At 41.0% G+C, this 15,086-nt stretch overlaps 1 protein-coding gene across 5 annotated transcripts in view; it reads left to right on the plus strand.

Annotated features, from left to right (window-relative positions):
- AK8 (adenylate kinase 8) overlaps nt 1–15,086 on the plus strand; it is a 65,286-nt gene that overhangs the window by 48,293 nt on the left and 1,907 nt on the right. For 2 of the 5 annotated variants that reach the window (XM_065696083.1, XM_065696081.1), the window contains 2 exons: nt 3,128–3,201; nt 14,628–14,708. The exons of 1 other annotated variant lie outside the window; for it this stretch is intronic. In XM_065696083.1, the coding sequence (XP_065552155.1) occupies nt 3,128–3,201; nt 14,628–14,708 (155 nt within the window). The remainder of the gene's footprint in view (nt 1–3,127; nt 3,202–14,627; nt 14,709–15,086) is intronic. 2 more of the 5 variants (XR_010616210.1, XM_065696080.1) reach the window with 2 other exon arrangements.

Raw genomic sequence — 15,086 nt, forward strand, 5'->3', positions numbered from 1 at the left:
AAAGTACAGTTCCTTCACAGAAGTCTCTCTCCAGTTGTACATTTCTAACCTCCATGGAGGAGACTGCATAGGATTAACTGGTGCAGCAGCAAGCCCTTACCTTTCATTGCACCATTCAAATTATAATCTTAGCTTGGAAATTTGCTGCCATTTTTTTTCTTTTGCTAAAACTGTTACAGCCACTCCATTGTACTGAATCCAGGCTTTTATTAACTGTGACTAAACTGCTGAAATGCATTTTGCATTGTGATTATTAAAGAATTCCTTATATTCCAATTCTGTAATTATTAAAGCAAGTAGCTGTTACTCAGAAAAATCCAACAAAATGCAGCAAAACCACTGATGGCAGGAGAGAAGCTTGGATGTAATGACAGGGGGAGATGTGGGATCAGATGCAATTCTTAAGGTCTCTTCCATAGCTGTGTATTTGCATTGCAAACCTAGGAAGTTTGTTCAGTAGTTTCCACATTGTCCTGTTTGCAAAATCTTGAGTGGCTTCCTCTGATTTCTTAAGCATCATGTTGATTTACTGCAAAGTGAAGGGGGGTTCCATATTCAGGCTGAATATTTGGTTTTAGTTCCTGACTTGTACAGAATTTCTCAGGTGGTTCCTAAGTTTCTCGTCATGCCACAGTCCTTCCCTTACCCTTACCTGACCCTGCTATAGATCTCAACTGTTGTTTTACCTTGTTGATGTTTTGTCTATATTTGCTTTAACCAGCTGCCCCTCTTTGCATGCAGCACTGGGACTCATCCCCTCTCTCCTATCAACAATAATTAGCCTTGTAAGACTAATGGAAGAAATCGTGTCTAATTACCCTGTTGAAGGCCCAATTATGTTATTAACATTTGTGGTCTATAAGCTAATGATGAGGAGAGCCTCTCATTTGCATAGCATTAAGTTAATTGAGCTGGAAGCTATGGGGTGGATAGCAGTGATGATAGCAGGATTCTGTTACAGAATGGATAATGATGACCGGAGCAGGACGATTCACCTGACAGGTTTATTAATTAACAGCTATCTGATTACCTAAAAGAAATGGCAAGTGGCAGCTCTTCTGAAAGAAGTGGCAGTATTGTTTTAATGAAAGATGCTATATCACTGCTGATATTTGGGGCTGATTGATGTTAATGGCGGTGTAAGCTCTTTATTGGAAGCCTACACAAAAACCTGTTCTGGTTCCTCCCTGCCCTTGTAAAAACATGCTGTGAAGGTCTGATATTTGTGAATATGCCCGATTCTCACATGGTGCATGAAGCAGCTCTGTGCCAGTGGATTTGTGTGGCTGTATGAACAGCATGGTCTGAAAATCCTGCATTGTTATGTAACCTGGAAGTTTTGCCCTTGGAAGAGCCAGAGGACTTGATTTTGTAAACAGGCTTTTCCCATTCAGATCTTAGGGAGGATTCTATGTTGTATATGGGAGAAAATTACTATAAACAGTCAGCTTTTCACATTTCCTTGTGTGTACAAACTGCAAGTGAAGGTGAGTGCCCCTACCTTCAATTTATTTCTGAATACAAATAGTCATGCAAAGTTGTTAGGCATTTTAAGGAACAGGAATCTTTTTTATCTGAAACAGTTCTAAGAATAAAAATCCATCTTTTTATTTTTTATTAGATGCCAGGTTCTGTTTGGTTAATTCCAAACACATTGTAATTCACAACAGATTCAGAGTCTTGTTTGAACTATAGTACCTTTTAGATGAAACAAAACCCTCACTCTGTTTAAAAGTTGCCTGTGCAGTCAATCCAAGACTAACTTGCTACACAGTTACTCGTTGGAAGCCCACTCCTCAGTTCTGAACATCAAATACAGCTTCCAGTTCATAGATCTTCCTAGATTTTTTTCAGCTACATTGAAGAGCCCATTATTAAATCATGGGAACTCCAGACATTATCTAGTGATTGAGATCCCCAGTTTATCTTGGACAGCCTTTGACCAAACCTGTCCCAGGAAAAAAAGAGAATACTACAAATGTTAACCTCTCAGAGAATGTCTTTTTATCCATTTAGGTGGCCTGAAGATTAGTGTTTCAATAGTAATGAATTTGTGAAGAGTAAAGACCTATAGATAAAATACAATCACCATTATTTTGCCACTGGAGAACTTATATGCACAGTCTTCCTGCGTTCTATGACTAGCACTTGTTGAGTACAAAGGAGCTCAACTTTGCCTTGATCTGATATGATAAAGAGGCCAAAAGTTTAGTTTACTGAGTGCATACAGACATTCACAAGTTGCCACAGGCACTTTTGGTTAGAAGGAGAAGAGAAAGGAAAAATCAAAGATGAAGGAGTAATCCTGGAGCCAGCTAACAGTGTGGTCTGTTTACTGGTTATGGCTCACAGCCACCAGCAGAAATAGAGTCCACTGCAGAGTGAATTACTCTGTGCAGCTGTGGATACCTGTGTGATGTGGAGCAAGCGAGGGAGATGCATTTGTGTAGCACTTACAAGGATCATCCTCCATCTCCTTCTAGTTCTGTTGGCTCTGTACCTAGGCTTATCTGGCTTGGTACAAAGCCTAATGTCCGCAGCTGTGTAGGAATTACCTAAAAAGGTTGTTCAGAAAATCTAGCACAATGAATAAATGCCTTTGCTGGAATCTAAACCCTACATCCTCCTGGTCCTCATTAACTTTCTGTAATCACCAACGCACACAATGTTGGATGGAAATATCTTTACTGTATAAATTAGTTTTTCTGTAAGGTATTCTGTAGTTCACTACAATGCCTTGCCACATAAAACAGACAAACACAGCATCAAGCCAAGATCTGATAGATCAGAAATTATGTATTTAATTCAGAGTTCTGTATAGAGTGCTCATAAAAGCTTGATCATGATAGAGGGGGCAATAAACATTTGGGAACATAAATATTTCTGTAGGAAATGGCTTTGTGAAACATTTAGCTGTTGAGTAATAAGAACAACAGAAAGAAAATCAGAAGAGCAGAAATCTCTAGGTACTAATCTGATGGGTTATATATGTTGCAATGATAAGAATGTTGAGAGAGAATTTTTATGGGTGGAGTAGCAACAAATACATTGAGTCCTGTACTTTTAACTAATGTCTTCATCTTCTTGTGCTTGCCCCACTTGCTATCTCTGCTGCTCCAAAATTCAGCTTTAAACCTGGGAAAGCAGTGAATGAGACCTTGGGGTGCTGTGCTGCTCCTCTGCTTGGACACAAGGGTGTAAGTAAGTCCTCTGAATTTGCACGAGCTCAATGTTTTGAGGAGGCAGGGCAAAGCCTTGGAGTCTCAGGCCATGATCAGATGTTCACCAGAGGAATGGATCAAAATCTACAGAAGGCCAAGCAATGTTTGTTGTCAGGGATGGACTGCAGGAGAAAATACAACTATGTGAGGATTTCAGGGGAAATGATGCTCTTTCTTTGTCTCTTGTTTTTCTGGAACATCCATTGTGTGAGTATTTAGGCATCACTCCAGCCAGACAACACAAGGAAATATATAAAAGCACACATCGAAAAAGTATTTTAAATAGCCAAACTGTAGAACAAAACATTCTGGCAACAGAGCTGATGCTCTTGTCTGTCTGTAGGCTAGAAAATAAGAAAGAAACCTGCAAGAAAAATAAAAACAACCTGGGAATAGCCAATTAGGTTAGAAGTGATGTTTTGGCTGCAAGGATTTTGAGGGCTGTAGAGAAAAAAATAGTATAAGATTAGAAAATGTTTGTCCATCCTGTGTGACAGATGTGGGGGAAGATGTAATCATTTGTTACTTCTCTCTTTTTTCCTCTGGAAACAGCAGCAGCAATGAGCTGGCAGGCACAGTGAAATGCAGTTAGCAAAAGTAATGGGAGTTGAAAGTTTGACCTTTTGTGATGGAAATTTGATATGAAAAAAGGGTCTTTTGATAATTTCTCTATCCAATCAGCTATGGGCGATGTCTTGATCCTGTTTCCTCATTTGCATGCTGACTGATCTCATTTGAAAACCCAATCATTCAGAAATACTGGGACGTCAACAGAAATGTTACAAGGAGTTGTTTTATCTGAAAGGTCTGCAGCGTGTCATCTCTTGTTTTTCACTCCAGTGGCCTGATCTCTTCTTCATGATTCCATGTTTTTATTGGCAGTATAAGTTGAACATATTGAAATGCAAATAGCCCTTTCCACATTGAACCAAAATATAGGAGTGGGTTTTTTTGTGTGATTGATTATATCCAGGGCACTTAAAAGGCAACAAAGAAAATACTTTCTGCAGTGCCTTTGATTTCTTGACATTGGAAAGTTCTAATGTTTCCTGTTAGCAGTCATTGTCAGAAAGTGGTTCCTGGGTCTGAGTCCCACCTCTGCTTTTTCCCCATGTAAGGCCCACATTGGTGCAGCTCACTGATTCTGGGACCAGTGTGTGAGATTATTTAGTTTGTCTACACAATCATACGCACTTTTTGTTGTTATCCCAGGCATATTCAATGGTTTTTACCAAATTTCAGATGTCTTTAATCCAAGAATGGTATAGTTCAAAGCCTACCAAGGTCACATGTTGGCTTTCAACTGTGTGTGTAAGTGACCAGATGATTATCTGGCTAGTGATATTTCAGATCCCAGGCACTGCCCACTTAGGTGGGTTGAGGATCAACTTTATCTCCCAGACAGCTTAACCTTTCTATTTTCTAGAACAGGCAATCCAATTTCCATTTTACTCAACCACACTGTGGGTTAATGACAAGTTTTCCTGCCGGTGTCATTATCCCATATTTTAGAGACTACCTATTAAACTAATGTCTTAAGCCAAAGTTTTGTATTACTTAACCCAGAAGCTAGGTACAAACTAACAATATATAGTACTTATGAATAAAGGGAATTTTTTTTTTTTTTTTTGCATACTATTTGCATACTATTTTTTAACATCAGGGTCAACCTATATGAGAAATGGTTTTTCCTTTAATATCCCAAGATTTTTATTTCCCACCTATCTCTCCACCTGAACAACCCCTAGCCTGCTAATCTGAGCGCTGTCATAGGAGATGGGATGTTTACCTCCCTTCTGAGGCTTCTTAAGCTTGCTCTGCTTTGTAAAAGAAAACAAGTATTCACTGAATGTGTCTTGCTTCCCTGGTGAGCACCTGCATTGAACTGCAGAGATCTTCTGCTTTTCTGGTTTGATGTAATTCTTTATACAAAACAGAACAATTCAGACAGGAGAGCGGGGATGGATTTTCTTAGCTTAGTGTTGTGGCGCTTGGCTGGGAGATGGTTCATAACTGGAATGTCAAAGTGAACCTGGCATGTTTTGAAGAGCTTTTCTGAGGCCCAGCTGTTGGCTGTCCCTGCCTAACACAATCTTTCTTAAAACGGGTGTGGTTTTGCACAGAGTTTTGCTTCTGGCAGGCCAGCATCCCCTCTTGGCTTCACTGGTGTGGGCAGATTTGGCGAGGGGATTTCGTGCTCTGTGCTGTAGAGCAGAAGCCCACTGGAGCGTCAGTGGGGACACTCCACAGGGACTGCTTTCCAAAGCCAAGTCCTGGAGGGAGTGGGTGTAAGGAAAAGGATGAACCAGATTATGAGCTTTACATAATAGGATATCTTGAAAGTTATTCAGTTGGTGTTTGTACAACACTTTGAAATGTAAAGCTCTAAATTAGACAGGAGGTGAAGATTTACCATGGTGTTCCTCAGGTGGGTGGCAGTACACCTCATTAGAGACCCACAGAAGTTTGCAGTCTCCATCACTGAGCTGCAGAAACAGTGTAGTTACCCAGCTTGTTCTTTATTCAATAGATTTCAGGGTCTAACCACAAATTAGTGCACATGTTTGTGATGTTTATCTGATAACACCTAATTCCTTCAGCAGTACGTGTACTTCTGTGTATGGATTGGGGATTTCATTGCTAGAATGTGAGGACAGAAGTAACTTGACTGATAAGCCAGTTCAAAGCAAGAGAATCCATTTCATAAAATCCTGTGGCCTGTCAGCTGTGGGGGAGTACTTTTGAAAACAGCAGAAATGGTAAATTCCCCCATTCCTTGTGTAATAAACTGAAGTTGTTGGCATGACTAGCTAGCACAGCTCAGCAGCTCACAGAATTAGACACTAAGCATTCTCCCAATGGGAAATCAACCTCCTTCATCTCTCATGTATTTTAGAATATTGATCCATGGAAGTTAAACCATGATGTGTTATTCTTGATAACTGCAGCAATCTAGCTCCTCCCTGCTGGAGTTTTTGAAATCTACTTCGCTCTCCACCTTCTTTTGCTCCACAGTATTAAAAAAGAAATGCAGCTTAGCATGCCAATATTTTCTCTTCAGTGAAGTCAGCATAGAATATTAGTGTCCAAAAAGTTGTAAAACAAAAGACTATCATATGTTGCACCTTTTAATCATGTAATTGCTGAGTGACATTTAACTCTGAGGCTTTAAGTTACTCCTTTGTCAGCCAGCCTTCTCCTCCTGCCCCTCTCATTCCTCCCTCCTCCCAAAGCAACCTGCTTTTGCAGAGTAGTGCTTTAACTACACTGAAGTTTGGCTGAGCTTCTACATATTACAGCAGCAACACGAAAGCAAACAATTGAAGTATTTGAGAACAATGAAATATGTATGGCTATCTGTGACAGCCCTATAAAGCAGAGCAATTAGCCGCGTAATCCGAGAAAGCCAAAGCGACCGGCAGCCCACGGTTCCCTATTAGTTAAATGCTTTTTGTACGTCCTCATCCCATCAAATCAACTAACACTTCCTTTAATTGGTTCATGAATTATACAGCTTGGCTGCATTATAATTTAATCACCAGTAAACATTCCTGGGGCCCGCTGTAAAGTGTATAGCGCTCATTAATTCCTTAATTTCAGCAGATGGAAGGGGAGATCGGATGAACGGTGGCAGTACAGAGCGCCTTGGGCAATGGAAGAAGGAAAAAAAGGTGGGGGGCCGTTTAGATTTTTTAAGGGCTGTCAGAAACTCAATCTGTGTGCTGTCAGCAGCTTGGACCCGTTTCCCCCCGCCTCCCCCTGCCTTCACCCCACCTACTGCTGCAAGTGACTGACGGATTCATATGGAGGCTTGTCAACCCGTCTTTAAACATCAAGCCAGCGGGTAAACCAAGCCCAATGTAAATTAATTCTTGTCTTACGGGCCCCCCTTTCTCCGTCCCCATGAATATTTCATGGCAGGCAGCATAAATATTAATTCTAATAGCTCTGCACAGTGGTTATTATTTCTGTTTTATGACAAATATTCATAAAATATTCAGGACCCTTTTTTAGAACATTTACACACTTGATTGTGAAATTTTCCAGCTTCCTGGGGACACAGTAAACATATTGGGGTTCTCTTGATGGACTTTTTTCTCTCTTAATTAATACTACGGCACATTAATATTTAATCAGATTTAGTTTTCTTTTCCCCAGAAGTGAACCCTATTACATTTGAGGATTTATTTGACAGTATTTAAACAGGGAATTTTTATTCCCTATTATGAAATTGGTTTCCTTTGACACATATATAAAATGACACATTATAATCCATTCTTTTATTCCCTCCCCTTGCCCCTGAATCATACAATTTTTCGGTGTAAATTCTTTTATTTATTTTATTTTATGTCCCAAATATCCTACCAACAACAAAAGTTAGTGTTTAAGTGATGAGTGTGTGTGTGTGTGTGTGTGGGGAGGTTAATGTGTCATTCACTATAAATTTGATTCCATTTATTTAATAAGAAAAGTATGGGATCCTTGTTAGGACCAGGAGGTGTACAGAAAGGCTGCAGACAGGTAGGAAAGGCATCAGTTCTGATAAGAGTTTGCTAGTCCTTAACTCTGGAGTTCTTGCTTCACTCAAGACTTGCTTTGCAGAATCTAATTATTGCAGGGGAGGGTTGCAAGCATCTGAGGAAACAGGACTGCATCTGGGGAAGTGGGTTCAGGTTCCTGACCTCAGGTCTCTGGGGCTGCAGAGGCTTTCGATTATCTGAGACTGAATTTGATTAACCTTGTAGAGAGTGGAAATCGTGCCAGCCACGTTACTCTAAGCAGTGCTGGCTGCCATCTTACTCTGTCATTCACAAAGCCCCACTGGAATGAACTCCAGGGGGAATGCAGAGATGCTGGAATAACAGCTGAAAGTAAGAAGGAGGCAAAGAATAAAAATGAGGATAGAAATGTAATCCAGTTTTGAATGGAGGTACCAATGCATCCAAACCATTTATTACATACGGCAAGAGTTAATACTGCCTTCACAAAAGAAGCTTGAAGATTCTGGTAAAGCCTCTAGTATGAAAACACTTGCTCTGTGTATGCGTGCCTTTTGCTGTGCTGATGGAACGTTTATGGAGGTGGGAGTTCTTCCACATGAAATGGCTCTTAACTGCCAGAAGGCCTGGGGTTTTTCACTGGTGTAAGTCTGTGTAATGCCAGTGGAGTGACTTTGCTTTATCCCAGCTCAAGCTCCAGCCCATTGTTCTGTAAAGCAGAAAGACAGTGCTACCTAGCAGGGCTGTGCCTTTTCCCCCTGCTTAAGCTGGTGTGGCACCCACTGAGATGCTGTTGAGATACCAGGCTGGTGGGGTGGGATGCAGCAGGGACCCTGCCACCTCAGCTGTCTGGACTGTTGGGGGCTGGGCATATCTAACTGGTGGGTGGAAAACATCTAATAGTCACTACTCTGCACTGCTGGTGAAGCAAGGAACATCTGCAGCTACGAAGGATGCTGTTCATCTCGCTCCCCTGGCCAGAAGCCATGTCCTGGGAATAGTGCCCCACTTAGCTGCCTGTTGTGGTTATTGGACAGAAACGCATCCATTTGAAAAGAAAGATCCAGTGTCTGGGAGCAGCTTGTCATCACGTGAATCCGTATAGGAACTCAATGAGCAAAACACTTGTGCCGATTAACCTGTGTTTTAGTATTTATGCAATGTGTTTTCCCTTATGGTCAAATCTAGAGGGTGAAATTACTTCCCAAAATAGAATCAAGCATCATTCATCCGAACATATCCCAGAATTTGAAAGACATCATTGAATAAAACCTCCCAACAGCTCCTTCTATAAATAAGAGATAAGGATCATTTCATCCATTGCAGAGACATGCAGAAGGAGTAGAGTAAGATGTAAACTAAGATCCATGTCCAGTCTATAGTACAGCTTCAGAAGATCCTTTGTAGTCTGGTTACCCATGGGCAAAATGCCTGGTTTATTGAGAAAAAAAGAGAAACTGAGCATTGAGAGAAATCTGAGCAAGAATGAGGAAAAGGTAGATGGGATCTATGTAACCTCTTTAACTTTTAAGAGAGGATATGGGGCTGCAGAATGTAATTATGGAAATGTAACGTGCTCAGGATCCTGTGGCTGGGCCCCTAGTGTTTGACAAGAGGCTTGACCAAGGTTTCAGGTTCAAGGTGTCTTTATATTGAAGGAAAGGGAACATTCTTTAGGGGACCTGATTGATCCAAGTCAGGTATCTCTGGCTAGGAAGTCTATAAAGACAAAATTACCTGGGTTTTAGCTGGGGTTAGTCACTTGGATTGAAACCTGAATTTCCTTGTACCTGTCAGCTTGAACCACTAACTTGATTTGCTGTATTACTGTGATAATTCAATGGCGCTACCCAAGAAAAAAACCTTTCTGCAATGCAGATTTTTCTTGTATCTTGGCCAAGCCTGTCATCCCGTTCCTCTCTGGCTTGTGGTGCCTGTATGATCCAGAAGTCTGTACAGTTGTATGCATTTTTTGGAAACTTTTAAAACAAAATTGTGGTGAATTTTAATAATGGGCTTTAGAGTTTAGCCAAATTTAGGGCAGTTGCTGGAGATGTTCCTTGTCTCTCTGCCAGTTGATTCCATGGTGCCCCCCAAGGCTTTTCTGTCCTTTTGCAAGAGCTATGTTATTTCCTTCTCCGCCTGCTTTGGCTGTTTTATGAACCAAGGGGAGGAGCTTGCATTTGTACCAGTGATCACATAAGCATTTTTACCTGTGCTAGCGTTTTAGAGACCTACTGCATCCATGCACTTCAACAGCCTCATCTCTTTTTCAGCTTTATAACTCTATTACAAAAATTGTAACTATTGCATTGCCAGAACCAAGTCCTCAAGGAGAGTTACTTTCCATGGGGAATTGTGCCATAGAATCACATACCACTGCATTGATTTCTCCATATTGAGTAGGATGTACTGTGCCTTTGAAAGGCTCAATTTTCTACCCTTGAATTTGACATTTTCTATTTGTCTGCCTGAAAAAAGAGTGTAACTTTGTGTCCCTTCCTCTCATTCCCTCCTTCCTCGTTCTTTCACTCTCCCTCTCTCTTGCTCTCTCTTTCCCCTTCTCTTTAGCTGAGGTTCTGTCAGAGTTCTGCCAGCGAAGTTTGCTGTAACTTTGAGACCACACAGGCATCTGATCTTTACATCCTCCTTTTTTTTTTTTAAGCAGACTGATGTGGTACGTTGTAAACTGCCAGGAGCACTTGCTAATTTAGTAGTTAATGACAGTCACAGAGAGTGTTTTTCTTGCCCCTGGAGAGGCTTTAGACACAGCTGGGGTAGATTTGCCACTATCAATTATGCACAATTTTAAACAAGAATTGGCCAGCAGGGGCCTCTTTTTTTTTTGCAGAGTGCAGAGCGTGAAGAATGGAAATATGGCAGCTGGTACCTGCCTGTGAGGGAGAAGATCTGTAGGAGTTAAGAATGTAAGAGAAAGATTAATAGCTTGCTATTTTTAAGGTTGCAGTTTCAACTCAAAAGTTTAAATGCTACATTAGAAGTGGCCTAGTGTTGTTTCATGCTGTATTTTTTTTAATTCAAGCATCATAACTTGACTGCAAGGCTTGATCTGGCCCTGGTAGAGCCACAAGCAAGTCAGTAGTCTCTTCTATTAAAAGCCAGCAAGAGAGTCAGGATTCTGTCTTAGATATCATGTTGCACTGTCTTTTCATCCTTAAATGAAAGCAAGGTATGAATTCAATTGGATTTAACAGTATAGGTCAAATTTTTCAGATGATAATTTTACAGAAAGAGCTTGGCTTTGGGCTCCTGTCCCCCAGTGTCCGTCCAGAGCAACTCCTGGAAGTGGGAAATGACAAGGATGGGGATCTGACCTAAGTAAATAGCTCAGGTCTAGAGCAGTCAACATCTCATCTATGTAGGTCAGCTTCATCAAACAGCTATGTTTAAATTACAGGATCAAAAGTGGTGGAAGGCCGTGGCTTACAGGCAGAGCTTTAGTTCTCTGGAGATGTGAAGGCAGCTGGCAAGGCAGTGGAGCCATCCTGGACAGGGAATGTCAGTGCACAGGAGGAGCTTGCCTTAATCCCTAGCTCAGGGATAGAAGAATTCAGGCATGCAGCACTTGCTTGTCTTATAGAAACATTCATAATTTTTCCATTATAGGTGTTTTAATTTGGTGACTATGTCCACAAAACAGGAAAACTACCACCAAAAAAATTCTCCTGAGGACAACTCTGTGTGCTGTCAATTGTTAATCACTTGGATTAACTAGGTTGGTTGCCATCTGGAACAAATGCAGTTCACAATTAGTTGAATGCCTTTCTGTAGGTCAAAAAACCTTTCTTCACTCATTGGATGGTTGTGACACATTTTTCCAGAAATGCTGTCTCATGATCAGGCATGAAACAAAACTTCTGCCACCCATACTTTTACTTTCTCCTCTGTCTGCGAAGGGAAGCCATCAGGATGCCCTGGTGACTTCTAGGATCTTAGACAACACTGTCTGAATACTCAGAAGCCAAAAGCAATTGGAATACCCTTTTGGAATGCCAGATGGCTGGTAGTAAAACAACATTATATTCCAGCTGGTAGAGGCCTTATATATTTCATTGCCATCCAAAGGCCACTAGTTCTCATTTGACTAGGTACACAGTGAAGGTGTCATCAACATTATGAATCTGCTGGAGTTTAATTTCTCTAATATATCCGAAAGCAGTGACAGGTCAGGTAAGTGATGTCAAGTACAGTGAGGAAGAGGCAGGATTCTAACATATTTTTTTTCCCTTTTAACATTTGTGTTCATGGTTTTGTTATCCATGAAAGCTTGCTGACAGGAGTGGACCTTCTCTCACACGCTTCTCCTGGGAGAGGAGAGCAAAGGAGAGAGGACACAGCTTTACTTACAAACCATTTGGCTTCAGTCCTGCATCTAACAGCAGTGTTGCCACTCAGTGGTAGTTAGTTTGTCCTCAGAGTCCTGTGCTGGGAGGCTCTACTGAGCTGTACCCCACAGAGCACCAGTTTGTAACTGACTGCCAATGATTTTAGGTAGATGCTGAGCCTGTGATGCAGGAGTGAGGTTTCTTGGTGCATCTCTGCCCAGCCCTCCCTATGCACACCTCATGTTGCTACTGATTGACATTACTCACCTGTTGCAGAGCTGAACGAACAGCTTGCCAGCTCTGAAAGGGAAGCTGTGCTGGATGCTAATCTAGCAGTATAATGTAGTATACTTTGATACGAGGCTGTGTTTCCTTGCCTTCCTGTCTACCAATTCTGATGACATCTGTTTCATATTTCCCCTTGATAGAAGTTGTGACACATTACAACATACAAAGCCTGGCTGATTCCTAAAGCAAGCTTTACAGAGGATGCATTTATGTGAAAAAAGAATTACAGTTGGTATATGAAAGGGGCCAAGCTCTGCTTGGACGTGAATCCAGTACTTGCAGGGCATTCTTCCAGCTATTGCTGTAAATGCTATCTGGACATTTTGAGGGTCAAGTTTGTTATGTGATCAGAGTCATAGTAGCCTGAGACAGGGACACAGGCAAAACTTTGCTCAGAAATACCTTGAGAGAAGCTGAAGCAAATGTATCATATACCCAAGACTACCACTTTGCTGAAAGTGCATGCATGTAAATAGGCTTTACTCATGTGAGTAAGCCTCCTGGGGCTGCATAATAGACTGTGTGTGGTATGTTTCTCCTTCAAAATGATAATAAAGCTTTCTAATTGGAAGTATTTGAAGTCTAGACAGTAGTTCTGTCAGTGTTTTTCCCCTTCATCTTTTTTCCCTGTTTCTGAACAACTTTAAACTGACAGTCCTGAGGAGTGTTGTTTTCTCTTATCTGTACCCTGCCATACCCTGTAGTACGGCAAGGTGAGGCATCCCACCTTCACTGGAAGAGGACCATTGGATTAGGAGTTGGTGCTGTTGTGTAGTATATTCTGTGTGCCATTATACAATGCATGTGGGGAAAAAGAATAAATATCTGTATTAGCAGGGATGTCTATACTCTCCCACATCTTCTCCCTACACTCTTCTTTAATGGTGACACCAGACTAGATAATAAGAAGCATCTTGTATAAAAAAGAAGGGAAGCTCAGACAAGGCTTTCAGAGTTCATTTTGTTGGCAGCTTTTTAAGTGGAGTTTTTTTCGGCTCTTCTGTTTCAAATACCATAATACTTTTTTGTGTTAGTAACTATGAGTTACGACAAGCTTTCTTGATATGCCAGGTTATAATCCTTTAGTGGGTTTGTTTATTTCAGAATATAATAGGAAGCCGTATCAATTATCATGACTGTATAAATGTTGTTCCTCTCTACTAGAATATTCATCTTGAGACATATCATCAGATGTTACCTGTTCTGACAATCACATTTTTGTGCCATTGTTGGGCAACAGAAAAAAAGAAAAACAAAATGTTAAGAGTGTAAGGGATAAAAGAGTGTTGAAACTGTTGTTCTTTTCCTGTCTTTGGAATCTCCAAGATCTTGAATGTTTTATTCCCAGCTGTTATTTTGTTACCACAGTGTGAATAGAAGTCATTATCTGTAAACATTTGAAGAGAGAGATGATTTTCATAACTTTAAATCCTACAAAGGATTCTAGTAATCTGCTATGTGCATGCCAAGGTAAAGCTCAGCCTTTCATCTGGTCTGATCCCACCCTGTCAGTGTAAAATGCTCCTTTGGTGAACGTCTAAAGCATACAGTATCGCTCGTGAGAGGCAGACAGAAACGAAAATAGGAAGCCTAGCCTTGAAGGCAGCAGCAGGAGAAGGTGTAATATAAAGAGAGATGTTTTTACAGCCTTCAGGCCGTGCTCAGTTGGTAAAAGTTTATTTTCATAAGAAGCTTTATTTTTCATTTTGCTCTGAATTAACCATTGAATGTGATCTTCATCCAGATCTGCTTTAGTCTTCAGTAGCTGGGGGACAGGGGCTCATTCTCAGCAGTTTGTCAAGAATTTTCTGCTGAAGAGTTTTAAACTACAACATGAAATTAACAGGACCATGATAATGAATCAAAACGCCAAGGAGTCAGTGTGAGAGGGGCACAACAGTTTATATGCCACAGTGTAATGTGACTGGGATCATCAGCTGTGTACACTGTATATTACAGCTGTAATTCAGTCACTAGTGTCCACATGATATTGTCAATTAAAGCCTGTCAATGCACACATCAACACACAGACTGTGTGTCAAAGAGCTTCTGCCCTGATGAGGTTTGGAGACTAAACAGATGTGAGGAGAAGAACCAGAGGAGAGAGGCCCTGTGCATATGCTAATCTTTTCTGATGCTGCGGTTTTGAGTGGTACTGTCACTTCCACACCTGTGTGTGTGCCGTTTATTTGGGTAAGGATTAACTCATACTCTGAAGGTCACAAGTGATGTTCTCAGGATGTTAATGCACTTAATTGTTATGTTCTCCATAGGGTATTTTTCTTTAATCTCCCCTATGAATCCATTGTGGAACGACTGTCTCAGCGGAGGATTGATCCTGTCACTGGGGAAAGGTTAGCACTCCTGTCTGATGTTTAACATTTTGCAAGACTGCCAGTGAGATGAAAGCACCAGATAGACTTCATAGAAATCTAAGGAAGCTCAGGAATGTTGTACTCTTGCTAAGGGATTCCTTAAAAGAAAAGTTTAAACTTTCATAGCTACTCCAGAACCAACCCACCTGCCTGCTTCTGTTCTCAGAAGAGGACATTTTAAAACCGTGGAGCCTGAAATCTGCCGTAGCAAGTAGCTCAGGTCTGATATTTTGATGGTAACTAAATTGGTTGGTAAAATAATGCTGAGGGAAGATGTCTGAAACCTAGCCTAAATGCAGGTGGTTTTCAGACATTCCCATGGGAATTTTGAAGGCTTCCCAGCTGGGGAAAAATTGA

This window comes from Lathamus discolor, chromosome 15 (assembly GCF_037157495.1).
Source record: "Lathamus discolor isolate bLatDis1 chromosome 15, bLatDis1.hap1, whole genome shotgun sequence".
NCBI classification, from domain to species: Eukaryota; Metazoa; Chordata; class Aves; order Psittaciformes; family Psittacidae; genus Lathamus; species Lathamus discolor.